Source organism: Typopeltis vanoorti, chromosome 18 (assembly GCF_054136105.1).
Source record: "Typopeltis vanoorti isolate ZY-2024b chromosome 18, IOZ_Tvanoo_1.0, whole genome shotgun sequence".
In the NCBI taxonomy this organism is placed as follows: Eukaryota; Metazoa; Arthropoda; class Arachnida; order Uropygi; family Thelyphonidae; genus Typopeltis; species Typopeltis vanoorti.
The window spans coordinates 25,282,769-25,306,471 of NC_143566.1; the positions used below are offsets into that span (position 1 = coordinate 25,282,769).

At 35.8% G+C, this 23,703-nt stretch overlaps 1 protein-coding gene across 2 annotated transcripts; it reads right to left on the reverse strand.

Moving 5' to 3' along the window:
* Positions 1-8,649: 8,649 nt before the first annotated feature.
* Positions 8,650-22,992, reverse strand: LOC150096552 (uncharacterized). 2 transcript variants are annotated; one of them, XM_090408540.1, is made up of 5 exons: positions 22,943-22,992; positions 21,368-21,566; positions 13,491-13,675; positions 9,693-9,817; positions 8,650-9,524 (listed from the first exon to the last, which is right to left on the reverse strand). In XM_090408540.1, the coding sequence occupies exons 1-5, from the start codon at positions 22,951-22,953 to the stop codon at positions 9,304-9,306; spliced, it is 741 nt and encodes a 246-aa protein (XP_090264666.1). In that variant the 5' UTR covers positions 22,954-22,992; the 3' UTR covers positions 8,650-9,303. The 2 variants fall into 2 exon arrangements, with proteins under 2 accessions (XP_090264666.1, XP_090264667.1); XM_090408541.1 differs by lacking the exon at positions 22,943-22,992 and adding an exon at positions 21,677-21,760.
* Positions 22,993-23,703: the final 711 nt, after the last annotated feature.

The window sequence follows — 23,703 nt, forward strand, 5'->3', positions numbered from 1 at the left end:
TGCAGCTTGATTGTGGCCAGGTGTGGACGGAGGGATCTGGCTATAATGATTGTATCGTCGGCATACAGAGCGGTGATAGCTAGAGACAGTTTGGGGAGATCTGCCATGTATATGGAGAAGTTTTATTTTAAATTTTCTGTTGTGTAGATATGATTTGATAAGTAGCACTAGTGGCAATGGAATACCAACTTCGTGTAGTTTAAAAATTAGTCCATGATGCCATACTCTATCAAATGCCTGAGTGATGTCTAGAAAAACTGCGCCAGTGTGTTGGTGCCATTCATACCCTTGGGTTATATGTTCGATAACTCTGTAAATTTGTAGCGTTGTGGAGTGATATTTCCTAAAGCCGAATTGTTCATCTTGAATTATATGGTTGATATCTGTTGGCTCTTGAAGCCGTGTGAGAATAGCACGTTCGGCTATCTTACCTATGCATGAAAGAAGGCTGATTGGTCTGTAATTTTCAGGAAACTGTGTATTTTTCCCAGGTTTGGGAATTAGGAAAACGTCGGCAATTTTCCATCGTTGTGGGAAATAATTTAGCCGGAGGATGGCATTAATGATGGCTACTACATGCATAACCCCTTTGCGAAGAAGTAACTTGAGTACCTTATTTGTTATTCCATCTGGACCTGGAGCCTTTTTGTTATTTAGTTTTCTTAAAATATCATATACTTCTGTTGGTGACACGGATTTGTTATTGGATTGGAATGAGGCATTTTGAGTTATTTTACGCACTTGGGTGTGAATTTTACTTATGAAATTTATATCTGTATTGATATAATTGGGGCTGCATTGTTTTTCTAAACAGTCAACAAATGCTTCAGCTTTTTCCTCGTCGTTGTAGACAACATTAGATTCACCTTGGATTGGAGGAAATGTAAAACGCTTTGAACGGAGTGATTTCATCATTTTCCATATTGATTGATCCTCTGTGTTTAATTGGAGAATTTTGTTATTCCAGAGTTGGTTACGGTGGTCCTTTAGGGCATATCGAACCTGGTTTGTTGCTCTATTGATTGCTTGTTTTTCCGCTGGGTCCATTGTTCTCTGATATTGTCTTCTTAATCTGTTTTTCTCTTGGATAAGACGTTTTATATCCTATGGAAGTTTATTTGATGGTGTACATTTGGTTATATTTGTTACCTGCGTTATAGCTGTCAGCAGTTGTTTTTCAAGAGTCTTCACTGCTTTTTCTACATCTTCAGCAGATGTTATATGCGGTATTGGACCAAGGTTTTCCTGGAAGGCTGAGGGAAGTTGTTTCCAATTTATAAATGTGGTGGTGTTTTCTGTTATATCTTGTATGGTGCCTAGTTGTAATATGATGGGGTTATGATCAGAACTTAAGTCGTTGATTGCTTGTATCTGATAGCTGTGCGCTATGTTTTTTTAATATAGCTATATCTAGTACATCAGGACGACCGGTAGCTCCATAATGTGTGGGTTCAGTGGGTCCTATTACTGTTATATTTCTTGAAGTGGTGTAAGAGCTGAGTATTCTTCCATTAATATTTGAGTTTCTGCTGTTCCAGACTGAGTGTTTGGCATTGAGATCTCCGGCTATAATCACTGCTCTGCCTGTATTTAGTATCACCTCTAAGTCAGATTCAAGGAGTTTTTTATTTGGGGGGTTGTAGGCTGCATATAACGTAATGCTGCTTGTGTTTTCCATATGTATTTCTATTCCTGTAGTTTCCATGTGTTCTGTCTGGGGTTCTGCTATTGAATTATGTTTTATGTTACTTTTCACAAAGATGGCAGTGCCTCCACCTCTAGCAAAGCATCTGTCTGTACGATAAGTGCTATAACTATTGATTCTGATTTTGTCACTTGGACGAAGATGTGTTTCATTTATGAGGATGATGTCTGCTTGAGTTTCTGCTGCAAACTCCTGCAGCTCCTGTAATTTGATAGATAAACCATTTGCATTCCATGAAACAATTTGTAATGATTTCGGTTTTCTTTTAGATTTATCCATTAAGAATTTCCATAAAGAGTGATTGTGTATGCCTTAAGATGATATCTTTGGCTTCTTGAGTTGGGTTGGTTTGTTGGAGTTCAGCAAGCATTTCACCTAAGTGGCTTGTTATGTTCAGTAGGATAGGTTTGTTGGTTTGCTGTGACTGCTTTGGTTTTGGGTCTTTTTGGAAAGTTGATCTTGTAACTTCAGCATACGATCTTCCATCCGTTGTGGAGACTATGGTTTGATGGGAAGACGCTTGTTCTTGAAGAGGTTTACTGGTTTTGAGTTGTAATTTTTTTTGAGGAAATGCTATACAGCCCCTATAGTTTGCATGGTGTGGTCATCCGCAGTTTGCACACTTTGCTGGAAGTGTACGAGGTTTATGGCATTCATTTGATGCATGTTTGCCACCACATTTAACGCAACGAAATTCAGCCTTGCAGCATCGTTGGGCATGCCCAATCTTCTGGCATCTATGGCACTGGGTTGTAGTTGATTTATGTTTCAATGCCTCAACTCTTATGACTAGATCACAGATGGTTTGGAGATTGTATATATGTTTTTGGTCTTTGCTTATTTCCACTAGAATTAGGGGATAGGGTGTTTTATCAGCTTTCCGCATTCGGCTGACTTTAATTGGGCTAAATCCCTTAAGTTGGAGGTCTGCAGTGAGGTCTTCTATTTGTAATGTTTCAGTTACTCCCCTTAACACTACTTTTAAATTTTTTTCACTGTTGAGTGCAAAAGTGTGATATGGCAAATTGTTGTTGTCTAGAAGTTTGGTCATTTTTCTGTAATCTGATGATGTTTTAGGTTGTATGCGAATCCCTTCTTCTGTGTTTGTGGCTTTAATGAAGGTGATATCTGAAGATTTCAGTGTGGATGCAACGGACGTCCAGTGCTCCTTGGCCCTTAGGACGACTGGGGGTACCCTTTCTTTAATTACATTATCTGGTTCTATCTCCACTGTTTTGGGTGTATCTGCAGTAGAGGAGATTTTCCTTTTCTTTTTGACTGTTTGAAATTCTGTGTTGGTTTCCAAAAACTGCGGAGTATTATCCTGAGATGCAGCATTCTCTGTATTCGTGGAGTGACTTGATTCTGGTTCAGTCAACATACTTCCTTCATTAGAATCATCCATCCTATCTTCTGTGACTGCTGTAGGGGGGAATGTATCTAACAGCTTTACTTTCCCTGGCCAATTGTCGCTCAAAAGTTTTCCTAATCTTAGGAATTCTCTGTAAACTTCTTCAAATATGCCTTCATTGAGAGGTTTTGTCATGATTGATAGAAGGCAACAACTCTATTAGAATAAAGTTTGAGAAGTGGGACCTAGAGCCCAATGTAAATATCCCGTAGATCAAATCGATCTATCGATCTACCAGCATCAGTAGCAAATATTCTGACCTTCCCACACCGATAATAATAATAATAATAACAAGATTGTTTGAACAATTTATTTTTAAATAGTATTTAAATAAGATTATTTATGGTGTACACAGTGTTATGAGTAAATTTTCGAGAAATCAAAATTTTAAACTTAAAATAATTCAGTTTATAAAATTACTTAATATGTGCATTGTTATTTTATAACTTAATTTTATAAATCTATTGTTATTTTATAAATTTTAAATAATATTATTTTAAGAGCGTGACGTCGACTTCAGTCTAGTCACATACAAATCCTTTGTTTGAATTATGGCCCGCCCTGTATATATGCTGCATTTTAACACTCGGGAGGTCGCATCTGATCTGACAGATACATGCTAATTGTTAACATGAATATTCTTTAATCTATCTATTGTATAGGTTGAAGATCACGAGTAGCTGTGTATTCATATGTTAAGAGCGATATTCCGCACTTTTTTGCTGTCAGTTTGGTTTAACACACGTTATGTAAAGGTTTATGATGTTTGACAGTAAATGTAATCTGAGAGATACCGCGACCTCCGATGTCAGTATAGTATAGTTTAGTTTATTTATTTATTTATTTTATTCTTTGTTCAATAATTTCTAGATTGTAACTGAAAATAAATAAACCATCATGTATTACTTAAATAGAGAGCCAAAGGCTTATTTTTATCATACATATCCTCTAGGAGATGTGCTTTACATTTATGGAAAATACTGAGGACAGTGCTCTTGAGCTTGCCCCACCTTTGCAACGAGTTTCCCGGTATGGCACTACTTATGCTTGCGTCCGCCGAAACTTTTAGTTTCTATATTTTCGGCACCAAACTCTTGAAATAATATTGAAATAAGGTTGGATTCAATATTTATCACACATAGCCTCTAGGAGATGTGCTTTACATTTATTGAAAATACTAAGGAAACTGGTATGTATCTTGATCCACCTTTACTACGAGTTGCCCAACGTTGTACTACTTATGCTTGTTCCGCCGAAACGTTTAGTTCCTATATATATATTCGGTACGAAACTCTTGTAATTTCTATATTCAGCTATGAATTAATATTATATAATTCTTTAGCTTGCCCCGCCTTTGCAACGAGTTGCCCAGTCTGGTACTATTTATGCTTGCTTCCGCTGAAACTTTTAGTTTATATATATATATATATTCGGCACGAAATTCTTGTAGTTTCTATATTCAGCTATGAAATAATGTTGGATTCAATATTCACTTAATTTGTACCATATGAATTATATTTGCAGTGTTTGTTCTTTGTTTTTTTTTCTATTTTAGCACATAATAGTAATGAATGTATCTCTCAGATATACCGCTTCCTACGCTGCAAAATTACCACCGGACCTCCCGAGTGTTAATGTTAAGAAACTCGTGTTTTATATTACTTTGTTACTTTTTGGTCTTTCCTTTATTACATATAGTTAAGACACGTCTTATTTTCATATATCTATATGAAAACAATACGAAATAGTGGGGAAATATTTTTTCTTCCCCTCCCTGGAATGTTCCATGACCTAAGGGTTTTTCATACCACAAAGAAAGCAGGGGGGGGGGGGGAAGTAAAGAAAAGAAAATTTTTCCTTACCATTCCCTCCCCGAAGGGAGTGAGCTGGCTCATGAGGTAGTGCAATACCAGGAAACTCGAGTAAAGGCGTATCAAGCTACAAAAACACTTGAAACTTTCCAAAAATCAGTTCATATTGCCCGTATCAGATTTCAAGCTAATAGAACAGATTTTCTTACCAGATCTTCGTATGAGATATTTCAACTGAAGATACGACCCCCATCGGGGCCTAGATAAAATGTTTTTTGGAAGTTGGAAAACGGATTGGTGCTTCATCCACCTTTACTGCGAGTTGCCCTGCTTTGTACCACCTCACTCAATCAAGGTCTTGCTTCTCGGTCGTTTGGATGAAGATCAAGGTGTAGGATATGTGTATGTGTGTGCAGAGTCGCGATGTGAAATGTGGTTTTTTTTATATGCACTGAGGTCCGAATAGTTTGAAAAACATTGACGTATGGTGGTATGAAAAACTCTGCTACCTTCATATGAGATCGGCGTTTCCACTTTCAACTTAAGATTTCTCCAGTGAGGATTTTTTCCAATAGAAAAGTACATTATTGTTCTTCGAACTGCGATATTATTTGAGAGATTAAATAAGTGAATCATACTGTATATTAATCCACAGAATAGAACAGAGTACACAACAATATAACAGTGCATTATCGCATAATTAGTCTTCCCCCCCCCTCGCCAAAAAAAAAAAAAAAAAAAGGAAAAGCAAAATAGTATTTGAGACCGCTTATCTGCTTCACAACAGTGACTAATGATGTTTCATGCTTCTGTGTTTATAAGGAAGGAGATTACATAAGCAGGCGATTACCCAATATTGCTCTTTCACTGAAGTGTATAAAATCTGTGGGTGAAGCTACTAGTTCACATGGTGAACATTCCTGAAATCTTTTGATGTCCCCCCCCCTCAAGGGGCTAAGTCATTCACAATAAGTGTGTTCGTATATTTCTAAGAAACTTCGATATATAATGTTCTGAGCAACTGCTCATTTCATGTAATTTTTATATTTCTTCAATGTGCCAATTCTAAATTCACTACATATAGTATTATTATTATTTTTAATGTGAATCCACTCATAAAAGTCTGTAAACCTCTCGCCTATTTATTTTCTTGTTCTTTTTAAATATGTACAACGTGTGATATTTTACAGACTTTTATTAAACCTATATTATACTAAAGTAAATTCTAATGTCACTGAAAGGAAACGCAAGTAATGTACAATATTTGTGGATCGGAAAGATTAAAAAACTGGTTAAAAAAAAAAGTATACTTCTTATATGAAAAAATACTTTAGGTGATTCTGACGTTAAGATACGGAATAGTGATTTAATTTATTGAATGATGAGATCTGCAGCGTTGTGAGCGGTGCTTTCTTCTGGTCAACCCCTCCTTTCATTTTGGCCTTTGGGTCGGTGCAACGGAAATCTCGGATGACCTTTAACGATGTATAGGGCAGCTAAATCTAGTAGCAAAAAAGCTAAATAATGTGACCTGTACAGGTAACTGAGATACCTGTGCCAGTTATCTTCAAAACTAGCTGAAAAAACTTTCCTCCGGTCCGCGACAAGAATTTCAAAGAGGCTTTCTTCTAGATGGGAATCTAACATTATGAAATCAGAAGCAGTGCCACAAGGCTTCCATTACTCTTTGAAATGAATGTAACGGTTCAAATTTTAAAACTGTCCGTTGAATACATCTCGAATGAAAGTAGCACGTCAATAATATTCAACTTGGTATTTTTCGATAGAATACTTAGCTTCATCACTGCCTGATATTCTTGATAATTGTTCATAATGTTCATATTAAGAAAAGTACATCGTAGTGGGCTAAATAAATATATTACACTAGGTATTTTACGCTCTTCCATGAATAAACTAAATTTTACTTGTGGAAGAAACGAAAGAGTCATCAGAATCCTTTATTAGTTTATTCAATGAGAAGAGAATCTGAAGAGATAGCTGACAAATTGAAACAGGCGATAAAATGTTCTATAAATGCCACTGTAATAAATTGATTATATGGCTATATATATGTATGTTTCGTATATTTGCATTCTACAAAAGAAAACAAACAAACAAACATAAAAAAAAACTTTGTTTAACTTTAAAATTTCCGAATCCCAAAAAATAATTTCAGGAAGCATCACTTGCTGAGCTCAATATTGACTGAGCGCAAACATTTGTTTGGACTCTTTTTTTTTTTTTTCGTTGAATCCCCACGCCTTGGATTTTCATAAAGCATTCTCTAGATTAACTGCATGAGCAATTATCAACTACGATTTATTATTATTTATTACTATTTTTGATGTCGATTTACATGTCTGCGCTAAGGCATAAGTGCAATCTGATTAACTCGTAACAATACAATTATAAATAAAACGAATAAAATGCAGTATTTATTTAGAGGCGTGGTGAAATATCAAACGGCACCTTGGAGTGCCGTCCGATAGGCGATACACTAACCTAGTGTTTCTCAACGTGGGGCGTACGCCCCACAGGGGGGAAATTTGAATTTTTTTTTGGGAGCAATTAGAAAATGTACATGCTCATATTTATATTATACTTTTTCAGAACTTGGCTGACTATTATGCTGAGGGGTGGGGCATGAAAATCTTTGAGACGTTGAGGTGGGGGCATGATCCAAAAAACGTTGAAAAACACTCGGTTACAGTATCTCCTTGAGAAAATTCATGATTTTTTTTCCTCCCAGAGCAATATAGGTGCATGATTTGTGTGTGCGCGTGCGTGCGCGCTTGTTTGTTTTCCATGTAAATTGGAGAAATGTATCCTGTAACAAAGGTCTTATGGCCATAAAACTATCTTTTTAAATATCAATAAACAGGAAAAAAAAACAAAAAAAAACACTAGCACCATATAGAAAACAGAAACAACATACACACGAAGAAGCAATCTCTGCCCAGCGCCCCTCGAAAACAACCTGACCGTTTAAAGTCAGTAAAGCCAATATATCACCCTTTTGGAAACAAAAACAATTCAATCATACCAAAAAGTTAATACGATAAACACTGCCTACGAAAAAGCAAAGAAATACGTCACGTTTTACTTGATATCATATTTCCCCACTTGGCATTCAAAGCTCTGGTTCCAGAGTATATGAAGTTATTGATGCCATATTGATTACAGTTTCCGTAAGGTAAGCTATGATTTCACTATGTCGTTTTAGGGGATATTGCACATGTTTTTATGTAATATTTCTTTATTTACACCGTATTCCTCTTAACTCAACAAAAATTAGTGAGAATTTATTATTGTGATTTTTATCTCAAATTTAGTTGTTGCTGGACCTGTTAATGGATGCCAAATAATTTTCTCCATTTTTCACAGGGTGATTTCTACTCTGTTGTTGTTTCCTCCTTTTGAGAAAGTAAACTTAGGAAGTGAAGTGTAAATTTTTATTTATGTTTCATTGCTAATAACAGCAATGTCGTGTTTCAAAGTAAATGAAAAACGCAGTATACGGTGTCTCATTTATTGTAAAAGTAATACCCGTAGAGATACTGTTTTGATATAATTCCATCCAATGCTCTTCTACCATCACACAAAGTAGCCTGTGATAATTTTAAATAAGAAAAAGTAAAGTTATTTTTATAAATAAAATCATACTAATTATATTTTAAGTTTTTTTTTATTACAAAAATAATTACATGGGACAGATTATTGACTGCAAGGCCATGCAAATTGAACTGCACGTTTGCAGCAAATTAGAATCATCTGGTATTATGGTAAAGAGCATTAAAAGAGGAGGGAAGGAAAAGTCAGTAAACTTGTGGCCTTTATTGGTCGTTCAGAAGATATTGCATCAATGACAGTAAACGGATTTTGAATAGGTAAGAATCTTTTACCATCAAAACGACAAATTTCATCTGCAACCCAGAAAATGGTTTGGCAAGCACTCTTCCTTTCATCCTGACTTTTCTCGCTCTTTATTTGTGTTTCCTTTCTATAACCTGCGAAACTTCGTGACTGCTTACTCAAAAGTCACTAATGTTACTTTAATATACGGCTATTAACACTATCTAGAAAAGTTTCCTAGCGATAAAAATTTCTTGTAATTTAGGTATCACAGAGACATCCGTACAAATTTATCTAAAACTATCTTTGTATAATCTGCAAAAGTTTTTATTATTATTATTATTATTATTATTACGTGTGTGTTACTTATTTAAATTATGCACAGTACTAAATTTGGTTGGCAAATGTTACTGAAACATTCTGAAGACTTCTTGATGCCTTATTATTATGATGATATGTGGAACGCTTCTTATTATAACATAAGATGACTTTTCATCGATCTACAGAATATGTATGTAATATTCTCATTGAAGATTTTCGGCTACGTCAAAGACTTTTCCTGCTAACTCAGGATCTCCATATGTATCATCTCTTTTTGCCTCGTTGTCTATCACAGCTTCTTGAAATAATACCATGCTTACAATATCATCCCTATTGCTAAGTGCGGCAACTACTGTTTTACCATCAGGAGTCAGAATGCAAGCAGTGACTTCTTTGTCAGGAGTAAAAATGCCCAAGCAGTCACCTAAAAATCACAAAACCAATACTAAAAATACGTTTCATCAGGAATAGCAAAAAATAAAATAAAATTTGTTGCTTAAAATTGTTATTACACATAATATTTTAATTGGCTTTCTAGCCATGTTAACCAATTGTTCGCATAACCAGCACAGCTTACAAAGATCACGATTACCTGATTCAATATCCCAAAGTCGAAAACTGCGATCCCTACCAGTAGAATCGTAGCTAAGACAACGGAATCCATCTTTGCTCATTTGGATCTTATCTATAGGAGCAGAATGTCCCCTAAGAATTTGTCTGTAAGACAAAAGTAAACGTTTTTGGTGATTATACATGAACTGGTAGGTAATAGATACTTTAAACAACTGAAATGCTATCAATTATGACGATTATTGGTGGTTTCGGCGTGTACTACCATCCCCTCACGTTTGGGCCATGAATTCAGGGACACCCTGTATATATATATATATATATATATATATCAGTGACGTCACGTGCCCATTTCAACTGGGTGTGCTGTCGTAACTTATGCAACGCGTGCCACAAAATTCACGTCAGTTTGACCGTATTATGATTGCATTTTTATTTATGTACTCGTATAAAAGTTTTAAGAGTATATAGCACATCAGTGCTCATCTTAATTGGTCCAATGCAATTAATTGTAGGATAACTTTGGATACTTTAAAGTATCAACTAATTGTAACCAAATGTGCGCAGTGCGGGGGGGGGATTTGTTGGTTTTGAGATACTGTATATTGGAAAACGATAATGAAGGAGAATGATATTTTTGGTCTGTATATTTGAATTCCTCAAAGGTGTAAAATTCGGAAGAGGAGGAAGAAGCTTACCTCCTTCGACTAAAATACTGTTACCCATTGTAAATATGGGCAAAACAGTTATAAATTTATCGAAAATTATATATTAAAAAATGGCTCACGCAAAAAGTTGGCAAGTTTGAGCGCGGTTAGTAGTTGGAATGGGGACCAATCGTTCGATGCTGTTGGCACACTCTCCCTCGATGAGTCTTTGAACTCCCTGGAGGTGTCGCATAATAATAATAATCTATAAAAGCTTGCCTACTACGTCAGTTCACACTTCACGCACACAAAATAGATGAAACTCAGAAAACAAAAACAGCAACTCATGACAAATGACAATGTTCAATTGGATTGGTTGACATCACAGCCTCTGGGTGCTATTGTCTGAGCTCACCCTGCTTTGCCTTCTGAGTGGTTTAAAACTACTAAGAATTTGACAGCTGTGCCATCTGTACATCTTTTCAAAGGGCTCAAAGGTGTGTTTTGAACGCACACCCAGCCGATTAACGCAAATGTGATGCAATGTTTATGCATCGAAAAGTGTGTCCTCTTCACGAAGCACTGCGTTTACTTCGAGGAATCACGCGAAGTCTGGAAACAATTAGGGAAGTTTGTAATGGGAATAAATGCAAGAATATATTAGTGATATTGCTATTCGGTGGATAAGCACCACACACCTGGAATATTAGCCCCTGATTATATATATATATATATATATATATGGGAATAAATTTTTAACTTGGGTATATTGTATATTAGGATAACCAAGCAATTTTATATGCTTGGTTATTTTAGCTCCTAATCCCAAGTATGCAAACAATTAAGTTTGCGCCTGAAACAAAGTTCAAGTCTAAAGATGGTACAACACCAGGGCAGCTCATTGTAAAGGTGGTTAAAGCTTTGATCACTATTCTTAGTGATCAAAGCTTTATATACAATCTATATATCCTAATATACAATATACCCAAGTTAAAAATTTATTCCCATCAATATCTCCTCCAGAGATTTTTATTAAAACTTAATACACCTTGTTGCAACTTATATAGGTAAAGTTGATAAGGCTTTGTATTACTAAAACCTTGGTATTTAGGGTCTAGCTACTCACTGAGGAGACCTCAAAAAAGGTCGAAACCGGTCTGGGTAGTGACCCCACCCATAATGCATTGCAGTATACATCTTCTAGTGAGATGTGCTTTACATTATGGGAAAATACTAAGAATAGTGATCAAAGCTTTAACCACCTTTACAATGAGCTGCCCTGGTGTTGTACCATCTTTAGACTTGAACTTTGTTTCAGGCGCAAACTTAATTGTTTGCATACTTGGGATTAGGAGCTAAAATAACCAAGCATATAAAATTGCTTGGTTATCCTAATATATATATATATATATATATATATATATATATATATATATATATATATATATTTCGAGGCAGGGTCAGTTTTCATATGCTTGCCAAAGAGAGATATCTCCTCTCTAAAGTCTATAAACTGTGGGCTTGAATCCAACGGTATTCTGAATGTGAGATAATTTGCATCGCCCAGAGTGAGACCAACTTAGTGGCGGCCCCAAATGACTTGGAAAAAAGTTCCATATTTGGTCTCCAGAGTAGCGTTCCTGATTATTTAACTCTTAATCCACCGAGAATACTAAAACGGTATAAGTTATGCATTCTTTCAAGGTAAGATTCACATTAAAAAAATCCTCACTGTGAAATGTTTTTCCAGTAATTAAATACTTTGATCACTTTTGATTAAATAATAGTTAAATTCCGTGACAGCAAACAGACTTCCTTTTTTTTTTTTTTTTTTCACAGTATGATAATTGACAAAAAGCAGATTTTTCTTCGAGGCCTGTGTAGCTCAGTGGGAGTGGCGCTTGCGGCTTGTTTGCTTGAAGTCAGACTTAAGTTCAAGTCTGGTCGTCGACTGGAGGAACTCTTTCTTCGCCGTTTCCAGAATTAGTCGATCTCTGGCATGGGCAAGCGGATTTTTTTATCCCGTAAACTCAAGAAAATCGACCGTAGTACCCATATTATTGCAGACAGTAACATATCTTGTTAGGGTTAGGTACCAAGAGATGGCAGCACTTGTTTGCCAGCCTCTTCATCGGTGGCTGCTATAATTAGTGACAGATATGGGCCAGCTATCTCTGATTGGCTATCGGTGGAGATTGAACTGCCCACTCAGTCTCCAAAAGCTAGATAGGGTATCAAGGCCTCGCCTACTCCCTATAAGGGAATAAAAGGTGTTAGCTTATTTATTTATTTATTTATACATTTTTCTTCTGCAGCACTTCTAAGTATGCTTTTATTATGCGTAAGTCTAATAGGTCACTCAAACTTTCAATACTTCACCACCACTTCGTTAATTTCATTATGTTGTATAGTAGCCGAATGCGAGAATATTATTACATAATGGTGTAACTGATAATCGCATGTATAGTAGCACCTAATCTCTCTAGTTAACTATAACAGGGTTCCCTTTTAATATGGAAAGTAATCCCTAATAGTTATTTGCATCAAATACTCCAAATTGACAAACATTTTCTTCTAATTTGGAAGAAAACGAATTATTGGTAAGTAAAAATTGAGTACGTAATAAATACGGTAAGGCCTGTGTAGCTCAGTGGAAATAGCGTTTGCATCCACAGTACTAGCCCAATCGAAGAAAGACTTAAATTCAGTTCTAGTCGCTAAGTAAAGGAAGTTTTTCTAAGCCTTTCTTCGATCGGTTCCCGATTTAGTCGATTTTTGTCACGAGCAAGCGATTTTTCTCGTATTAACTCAAGAAAATCGACTGTACAACCTGCACTATTTCAAACAATAATATTATTAGAGACCATGAGATGGCAGCACTTGTTTGGCGTCTCTTCACTGGATGCTGCTGAAATTAATGATAGTCTTAGTACCATCAAATATCTGATTTGCTATCGGCAGAGAATAAGCTATTCAGAGCTAAAACGGCCTCACTGTACTCCGTATAAGAGAGTAAAATACGATAATGGATTTGTTTTTAGTAAATACAATAACCACAAGAATGAACCATAATGTCCCCACTGACTATCGTGCACTAAAAGTATGAGCATGAAGATAAGCTGTAGCTATTAAGTTATAAAACGAAATATGTAAATAACATTGTTTTTTTTTACCTCGGATCACCTGCTACTAAATCCCATACAAATATAAGAGTACTTTCCACCGCAGCCAATATGCAACATCCCTGAGATGAAATTCCAATGCCTGTAATATTAGTTCCTGGCTTCCATTTGCTGAAAATAGACCCACTAAGAAGATCATATACTACCACGTATGTTGCAGAGTCATCATTCAGTTCCTAAAGAGGAAAAAATATATTAGCCATCTACTTTATCAATAAAATCTGTGTGTAAAAGATATTAAGTTTATGTGGACATTATCTTTCGGATTTAATAAGTAATTTACACTGCTTGGAAAGAATTCAACAGACACCATAATGTGAGGAGAAAACAGCTATGGCACCCACTTTACTATGTTGGTGTACTATGAGGTTTTGGACTGTGGTGGGGCGGATGTCCCTTGATCTCACCCAATGGTCCAGTTCATCCCACAGATGTTCAATAGGGTTGAGGTCACGGCTTTGTGGAGTGCAGTCAAGTGTAGTGACGTTCATGCTCACAAGCCAGTGCAACTGACTTGTGAGCATTATATTCCTCCAATTTATACTGGCTACAAACACGTGACTCGTTACATGACACCTTGCTCACGAGTGTGTACATTGACTTATTTCCAAGCAGTGTATATTAGATATGACTAATATACATTTTAAAAAATATATTAGATCTAATTTAGTTTTTTTAGTTGAAAACTGGATGGTTCCATCGCTAAATAAGGTTTGCTATATTTGATATTGTTTTAAATTAGAAGAGACATGAAGGTTTCAGAAAATTTCTCAATTATTTGAGACTTTTAAAATCAGATATTTACGAAATAATTAATATTACAGCAATATTTTATACTTAGTGAAGTATATAATTTATAAACAGAAATTGCAATTTACTAGAATTAGAGAGGGCTCATAGCTCTGTGCATTTGACATTTGCTTCCATAGCACTCGATAGCCCAAAGAATACCCGGTTATAAGTTGAATTCTATTCCTAGACTAGAAGAAATTTTTCTTTCCATTTCTGTGGCTAGTTCAGAATTAGTCGATCTTTTTGGGGTTGAAACTCAGTTTTAATCTCGCATCCAAAAAGTGGCAGTAGAACTCGCACCGTTAGAGATAAGATTTTTTCACTCTTAGGTTCTACCTCGTCTCTGATGAGAATTAACAGTTCAAAACAGACATCAAGTTCCTGATACTTAATATAAGCACTAATAAAAGATAAATGAATTACTGGCTCCTCGGCAGTGTTTGTCTTTTGAGTAGTGTAAACCAAGGCAACTCCGATGCCGAAGTTTATATTCTCGTGAGCTCTCTTGTAAATTACTAAACTTAAATTTCATTCTATATTTGGCTATAAAATATGGATGGATCCATAATATCCTCCTTTTTTATATCTTACTTATGTCAAATTGAAGCCTTTTGATTCTAAAGTTTAGTAATTTGAAGTATGGATTTTTATTCTTTCGGATTTCAGGTTTATAGCTAACGTGTACAATGAGCAAGAAACCACAGTAAGAACATTTATTTGATTAACTGATTTGTTTCCAGTTGGAAAGGGAGTTAGGCAAGGATGCCTACTTGCTCCTCACTTGTTTAGTAACTATGCTGAGGACATCATGTGTGTGGCATATGGATGAGCTCAAGACAGGAATTCCGATAGGTGGTAGATTGATCAGTAATCTGAGGTACCTGGATCCCAGGTACTCGAATTTTGCTGACCTCCTCAATTGTTGTTCTGAATCTATCTCCACAGGAACAAAAGTCGAGGATTTTAGATGTAGCTGTTTTTTCAACGGCTACTTATGGATGCAAGACTTGTGAGAGATGTCAGACTTCTTTAAGTTCAAAGAAGTCTGATTAGAAAAGGATAGTTGTCTTTGAGATGTTATGTTACAGAGGTTGTTGAAGATATTCATATACTGAAAGGTAGACAAATGGATGGGTGCTAGAAAGAAGCAGTAGAGCTTTAAGGCTCCTTAATGACAGTGACAAAAGAAAGTTAAATACTTTGCACACGTTGAAAGGATGGAAGGATGACGTCTCAAAACAGTAATAGAAGGTAAAGGGCCTGGAAAAAGAAGAAGAGGTAGACCAATTAGATGGATGGATGGATGTGTGCGTGTGTTCGTGTGTGTGTGTGTGATGACATCTTCAGAGAGAGAGAGAGAGAGAGTTGAAGCCTCCAGAAAAGCATACAACAGGACCACATGGCGAGGACTAGTGTGGCACATCACTAAGCATCTCAGTGACCATACAGCATCTGCTGATGTCCAATGAACAGATGGATGGACGAACGGACGGATTAAAAAAAATAATTTTAGATCAGACTGGAAATTTGGTTGAAGCAAGTGACTTTTGTACTTTGAATACGAGTTCAAAATGTCTCAAAATTTGTATTTTTTTTACTTGCGAAAATTAGTTGCTGATCCCGAGTGATATGCTTCTAAAATTAGGTAACAGTTTCTCTTCCCTTTGCGTAAACTTCCATCCAATTATGTAATTGGAGTCCTGTATCACGACTCTTGCCAACTCCCCCCCCCACACACACACAGAGACTCATATGATTAGTCAAGATTTGTAGACGTGAGAATTACTTTTACCTTATCTTGCTTATGTTTACAGCTATTTTTGCCTTAAGTTTTAAAGAAAGGAATTAATAATATTCTCTCTCTCTCTCTTTTTGTGTGTGCTTAATAGTCTGACCATATTTTCTTGAGACAAGAACGGGACGGGGTCTATGTAATATTCTGTATCAATGAAAAAAGTAAAACGATAAAAAAGTTTTATTACATAAACATATTGAGTTTACCATTAATCTTCAGTGACAGAACCCATACAAAAATTTAGGCATACGTAGAGGGGGGGGGACTGTATTTCACCACGATCGTACCATGAATATTTCTCCGATGAAGTGATCTCACGCAGCAAATTGCGGTCTTTCAACACCTCATCATAAAGCTTCTCATACTCTATGACGCAATTTTGTCTTACAAATTAACATAGCCCTCATTGTCTCAACACTTAATCTAGATTTCTCCTTTGACCACATACTGCTCATAACGGAAAATATTCTCTGAACAGGTGCTCTACTTCCTGGAAGAAAAAGAATAAACTCTACGACATTACAAAAGTCTTGAAAGTCTAGGCGTTTTTCGCTCATTTCACAAAAAATCTGTACCCATCTATCAGATACAGGAATGTTTTCTTTATTCCATGTATCTAACAGCCTCACACTTATAGATTTTATGAGGGTCCACCGAGCGAATACACAAGTTTCTTCTGTGTTTGTGCGTGTGATGAGTTCCTCTTTCAGGCTGTCCTGTATTTCTTTCCATTCAGGTGTCTTCCTTATAGCACCCACTTTAACTTCTCAGTGTTTCCTAAACTGCACTTCCACTTGTTGACATATTCTAAGCTGGTTTCATAGAAATTCTCAACTCCCTCAAGAAACTTAGCCTTCTTAATTTCTCTTGAATCTACTAACATTTTCAGTTGTTTTTTGACATCAGTAGTTAAAAACACTTCACTTTTTCTGGACTCTAAATTGTTTAAGATTTTCAATGTTCATGGCTACTTCTGTAGCTAAATATTATATTTTTCAATTAAGCTAATGTATGTTTGGAACGTAGACACTTCATCTCTTGCAAACGAGACCACAATTTCAAACAGGGATTACAAACAATTTTCGCAACATAACAGGGCATTTTTCTTGAGAAAGAAAATAAGAACAAAGCCCATCAGAGATGTTTAAAATTCTGTCAATTGATGAACCCAAGGACAAAAAACTTGTATTTCCGTGCGTTAACAATTTTGGCGTAATTATTTCCTGCAAAGTCACAAAGAGTTTTCAGTTCTTCAACTCTGTGTATATATTGAAGTATTTGTATACTCTCGCTGCAAAACATTCAATATCAATTGGGAAACACTCGACAGCACACTGGAGACAATTGTGTATAATGTGTGCCCCACAACCAATACCTATAATCTGTCTCTTCAGTTCCGTTTCAAGTTTTTGCCACACATTATTTTTGCCAAGTCTTTTGCAACCACCAAAATTGGTGTTCGTGTGATCTACACACAAAGCAACACTTTGTGTGTAGATTTGTAAGACAAATTTGTCACTTACTTCCTTCAAAATAGCACACTGTAGGTCGGATGTTTCACCAGGTGAGGAATTAAAGTCTATAATTTTGTCTTGAACACCGCAATTTGCTAAAAAGTACGCACAACGATTGGAAAAAGTTTGATATCTGTTTTTGTTTGTTTGATGCATCTAAACTGACTATAATGCTTTTTGTTTCATTCAACTCCTCTATTACTTCAGCCAATATGTATGGTCAGGCCAGACTGGTGGCGTGTGCAATATACACAGGCGCCAAAGAAGAAAAGGCGCCTAAAAGATGTCAAAAAATATGAGATAAGAGTTTAAACAAACAACGAATGGTACATATAATTCTGAATGTACGTCGTCTTCCGGTCCTGTGTATGGTGATAAAACGTTGGTAATTATTGCTTCTGATTTGGTACGTGCTGAAGAAAATTTTGGTTCATAAATTTTATTGATCAATGTCGACAAGCAGTGATTTTCGCGAAAACTTTGGCCGTGACGCAAAGTATGATAAGCAAGAAGAGCTTCACTTGTTGCAATTTTATCGCTCTCACTACCACGTCTCACCATAAACGAGCTGATGTTTTTAACTGAAGCCACTCTTTTCAGCATCCTTATGTTTCTGGCTACGTAGATGTTGGTTGATGTCGCTTCTGCCTCCATGAGCAAGGAAAATTGGACGTTACAATGTTGGCATACCACTTCACTGCGCAGCTTGTCCAGTTTAATAAATTTGAATTCTTTCTGGAGATCATCATTAAAACTGCAGTTTCGCCTCTTTAACATTGCAAGGATAGACTTACAGCTTTAAAAAATAAGGCTTAAAACTTTTAAAAATATGAAATTTAAACCGCCAACATTGAATAACAAAGCCACCGGTTGGCATACGGGCAAAACAAAAACTAACGCTACAGCAGAACAGACGCCGCGTCTGAGACGAGCAAGCGTTGCCAACATGGATTTTTTATTTTCTCTGAATAAATCACTGCAGATGTCGATATTTAGTATCGAACAATACGACTCCATGGTTATACAAATTACTGATATCCATGATATTGATATACGATTATAAGTTATGAATAATACTTTATGATTGACCAATATTAAAATATATTTATAGTTTTTATAGGACAAATTTGACATTTTTATTAAAATGGCGGGATGACCGAAAAATAAAAAAAAAAAAAAACCGGTACTGTCCCTTTCAAAACGGTACGTATGGTCAGCCTATGTTTAATGCCTTAGAACGTTTTTAGAATGCATTACGAAAGAATTTTGCTGCTGAATCGGAGATTTCAAATAAAAATGCTATTTTTTTTTTCTTCGCGTAACTTGGCGTAAACAATAGGTGGCTTATGTGTTTATATGTTTGACGTAAGATCGAAGTGTCGGTGAACAGGAAGTAGCATGTGTCATATTCGATTATGTCGTGAGCGTCTTAGCCAGTGATGTTATTATTTTCACAACAGTCATGAAAAAAAAAAGGGGGGGGGGATAACTTAAGTGAGAAATTTGTTCTGAAATTTATCTATGGAGTCATTTATCTAAATTTGGAATCAGAAGAAACAAGACTAAAGGACGCTGCACCCCCTCTTTTTTTCCATTCGCAAGTGGTGTGTGATTGTAGTGATTAAGTAACCGGAATTTGGTGTCTTTCAGGTACTGTTTGTTGCTTTCGATGAAATATATTTTTTATTACTTTAAATTTTCTGTGTTTTTCTGGAAAGTTAGAATATTAATATGGGTACCATAGTCGACAGTTTGTTGATACAATGGCAACTACAGAATTGAAAAATCGCTAAAGGTGGGCTTGACACCATTGAGCTCAGTGTTGGACCTAACGAAGCACTTTAAAATGAGACAGAGTTGTAGCATCCCCCTCCCCATACACACACACACAAAAAAAAACATCTCTGTGAGGGGGTTAGCATTAATGAATTGTTATATTTTGAAAGGAAATGATCGGAATTACGGTACTGAATGCGGGACTAATTCTCTGGCCTGTTTGCTTCTGTGAGATGAATGCGTTTACGAAAAAGAAATGTCAATAAAATATTTTAGGAATAAAAACTATAAAAAATAATTTTAATACAGTAATAATAATAAAACATTTTCACAAAAGCTTTTAATACAACAGTAATAGTAGTATACAGTAGTAAAATAATTTATTTTCACAAAACTTAACTTGATATAGACATTTTACGTGATTATATTCTTAAAACTTAAATAAAAGATTAGTTAATAAAATGCATGATGTAAAAATATTTTAATTCATCTGTCATGCCGTGTCCGCTTATTCTGAACCTAAACTGACATAAAAAAATTAATTTTATGTTACATGAAGGTTTGTTAAGTTCGTTTTTATGAATGTAGGTAGTGGGAGTAAATGGCCATCGGCTGTGCTTTTTAAAAGCAGCAGTTACAAAATTGGAACTTATCCATAACTCACTCCATGTGTTTCTAGTCGTATATACGTAAGAGAGATTAGTCCGCCTCATATGCTACCATGCTACCCATCCAACTTCAGTTTTAAGTGAGGGGAAGATTGATGAATATTTGGCGAGAGATCTTAGAAAGGGTGGACTGGGAAATACGTATTTTTTGTAACGCTTCTTGTTTTGTTAATCTAATTTACTACAAATTTTCAGTGATAATATTTCAGTTTGTAATTTGTATTGTAATTTCAAAAATATAGATAGGTAGTTTATTATTATTATTATTATTATATAATGAAAATTTTGGTTTAAATACGGGAAAAAATATTTTTTCGTTATTATCGTTTTAAATAAATTTTCCGTTATTTTCGTTTTCAATAACAAAAGATAAACCTTCTAATATGTCTATATTTTTAGTTATCATACAATAACTAAAAATATTTGAGTGAACGATCCACTACCTTCACTCTCCAGGTCTGATATTGGTATTAATATCGTTATTTTAAAATAACCTTTCAGGGTCCATCATTATTACTGAATATCTCTATCTGTCACTTCGCACGTATCTTCTAACCTAGCAACCTGACCAAATGTACAGTAACAAACTAATACAAGTTTACACCGACGTATATTTTCTATTATTAAACGCAACCATTCTTCTTCCTGTAAAACATCACAGCACAATGTCACAAGCACTAACGGAAGTTAGCATATATGAATGTACGAATAAAAACAGTGGACGAGAGTAATTCAGTGATTACCATAGCAACAAGTAACGACGTAGATCTTTTATAAACTTACTTTGTCGATAAAAATTAGCAATTCTAAAATATACCTATAATTTAAAACTAAATTCTTATACTCAAAATAAGAGGAATCCAAAGATGCAATGTATGCTTTTCTATCAGCCCCACTAGCCCTTGCAAAATTTAGCCCAAGCTATCATTTCGTGTATACCACTTAGCATTTTTTTTTTTTCCCACGTAAGTTGTTTAATTAGTGACCAAACGAAAACATAGCAGGTGAAGAAACACATAAATTGAATGTTGTTTACTAGGTTTGAAAACGTTGTTTGTGGTAAATGAAAACATCGATTATGCCGTGGGCGTTACATGCAAGTAGAAATTAAGGAGTAAACTGTCGGAAGTAAGTAAACATTTATATTTCTAAAGATATAGAAAATACTGTTTGTCAGGCGAGAAAAATGGAGTTTGCCTTTGATTATTTATGGGTTAGTGCAACTGTTTAATGCTTGCTAGTCAGAATATAAGTAGTGATTAGCTGAACATATCCAACGAGTGGCATAATTTTCTTAATGCATAATACGTATTTTTAACTCACCTTAGCTACGCACCCAAGAAAGCGAGCGTCATCCGTGATGGCACACATTTCCGCACGAAATTCGTTGTGCGGGATGGACAGGTGAAAAATGAGCTTGCCATGTACGAAGTCCCAGACAAGTAATGGGAAAGGTTTGTGCGATTCGTCCCCAGAGACACCAATACTTCCATTCTCGCTTATCAGGAAACTGTTTAGGAACCTAAAAAGAACAAAATTTAGTGAGATGGATGACTTGATCACTTTTTCCTAATCTGTAGGCAATTTACGACTAAAGACATGCAGAATTCAGAATATTTTCTAACTATATACCCCTTAGCCATCCCACAGTACTAAAGTACTTTAAATGTAACCTTCATGGGTGGAATTCGCATTTGGGAAGAGATTAAAAAAAAAAAAAAAGCACGCAAAGTTGTGCTTATTTACTCTTTATCCCGTGAACCGTACTAATGTACGATATAGGCTTACAACTTTTCGTGAGTGGAATTCAAATTATAAAAATAATTTTTTAAAAATATTTTTATAATGTGAATCTCTAATTAAATTTTGTGAGATTTATTGTTCATACGCTATTCCTTTCAAATATTGTGTAAGTAAATTTTATACTTCACACACGAAAGGCTGCAAAGCCTCTTGCAAATCAGTGTTCTGTGCAAGTAAGGGTCACAAAACCCTGTTGATATTCTTCTGAAGGCCTGGAGGTTGAACTGTTTGTTCCACAGAACTAAGGTAGGCGGAATAAAAGATGAATGGGAGGAACAGGTTCGATCAGTTAGCAATTCAAAACTAAAAGGTTGTTCGGCAGCTGTTTCTCTTGTTATTGTACGAAAGCGGTACTTTCGTACAGTAACAAGTGCTTCATTTCTCTCTCTCTCTCTCTTCGGAAAATATAATTTATTTAACAATGTCTTTTACATGGATGAGTCCTCCATTTTTCGCTAGCATTCTCTCATTTTTCAACAAAATCTTCATCACTCTATGATGAAGTGTGACGCTGTATTACGATCCTATAAAAATCTTGACTCCGACGTCGGCTTCACGAACAGTTTGTTTCAGCTCCTCGTCATCCGCGGAATAGCGTCCTTTGAGTGCATCCTATGGGCCAAAAAAAAGCAGTCAAAGAATTCTAGAGCTGTGGGGGTGGGATGGAGAAGAACAGTTTAGCCACATGTTGCCGCTGCATTCTTTGTCGCAAATTGCTGTGGTCGAGTGTTGTCGTAGAGAATGATGTCGTCATTCATGTTTCTGGTGGGCCGACCACAGATTCATTTATATATATATATATATATAAATGAATAAACGTGCTTCTCGACTCTTCCAAAAATAAGATCAAGTTTCAGAAACTATAAACAACCTTCTACAATTTCCAGGTGTATACAAGGTCACATGTGAGTGCGGAAAAACTTACTATGGTCAAAACGGAGAAATCTATCCTCCTACGTCTCGAGGAACACCAGAGAGACATTGCTTACAAGAGAACCAGAGCTACTGCCCTATCAGGCCATGTCCTGTTTTCAATAAACACGAACAACGAAAGCCGCCAACATGAAGTAAATTGGACAACAACTTCAAACCTACACATTTGCCATGATGAGGTAGAAAATGCCGCATTGTGGAGTCAAAAGAAATCACCTTGGACCCGCTTCATATGAACAATAATCTCAGCTATAATTTTCCTGACTCTTTCAGCTCTACTATCAGATACTGGAGATCGCGTGGTTCCACACACGCACAAGTGTACAACAATAGAACTTTAACACGGACTATAGCACAAGTTCATAATAACTGTAATTTACAGTCGAATATCATAACTTTATAATTGTATAGCTTTAAAGTGTCTCAATGTTTATTTCAGTGTCTTTTAATATCTTTCTATGTTCTTAACGCCTGATGAAGTCCATCTCGACGAAACATGTTGCGTTTTCAAATAAATCTCAATTTGTTATAATTCTCGGGTTTATAGTCAGTTTATATTAAAAATGAACATATCCCAACCCCGAGTTAATAATAATATTCATATATATATATATATATTGTGAAATCCGCATACTTTCTGAATTGACTTTGGTACTTTTCTCCAAAAATATCCACAACCTTTGTCCCGGGACACGGTTTTCCCATTCTAAAAGTGTCTGACCCAGCGTGTAACTATATTTGTTAATGATATCTTCTCCATACACGCTTTTTTGTACTAGTACGAATTTCCCTCTGTCTCGCATCTTCTGCAGTAAGGAATCCATTCACCACTCTGCTTTGCACTTGCATCTGTAACTCACCATTTTGAACTGCTGTGCTGCCTTCATGTGATCGACCGCAGTATTTACTACTCACTGTGGTGG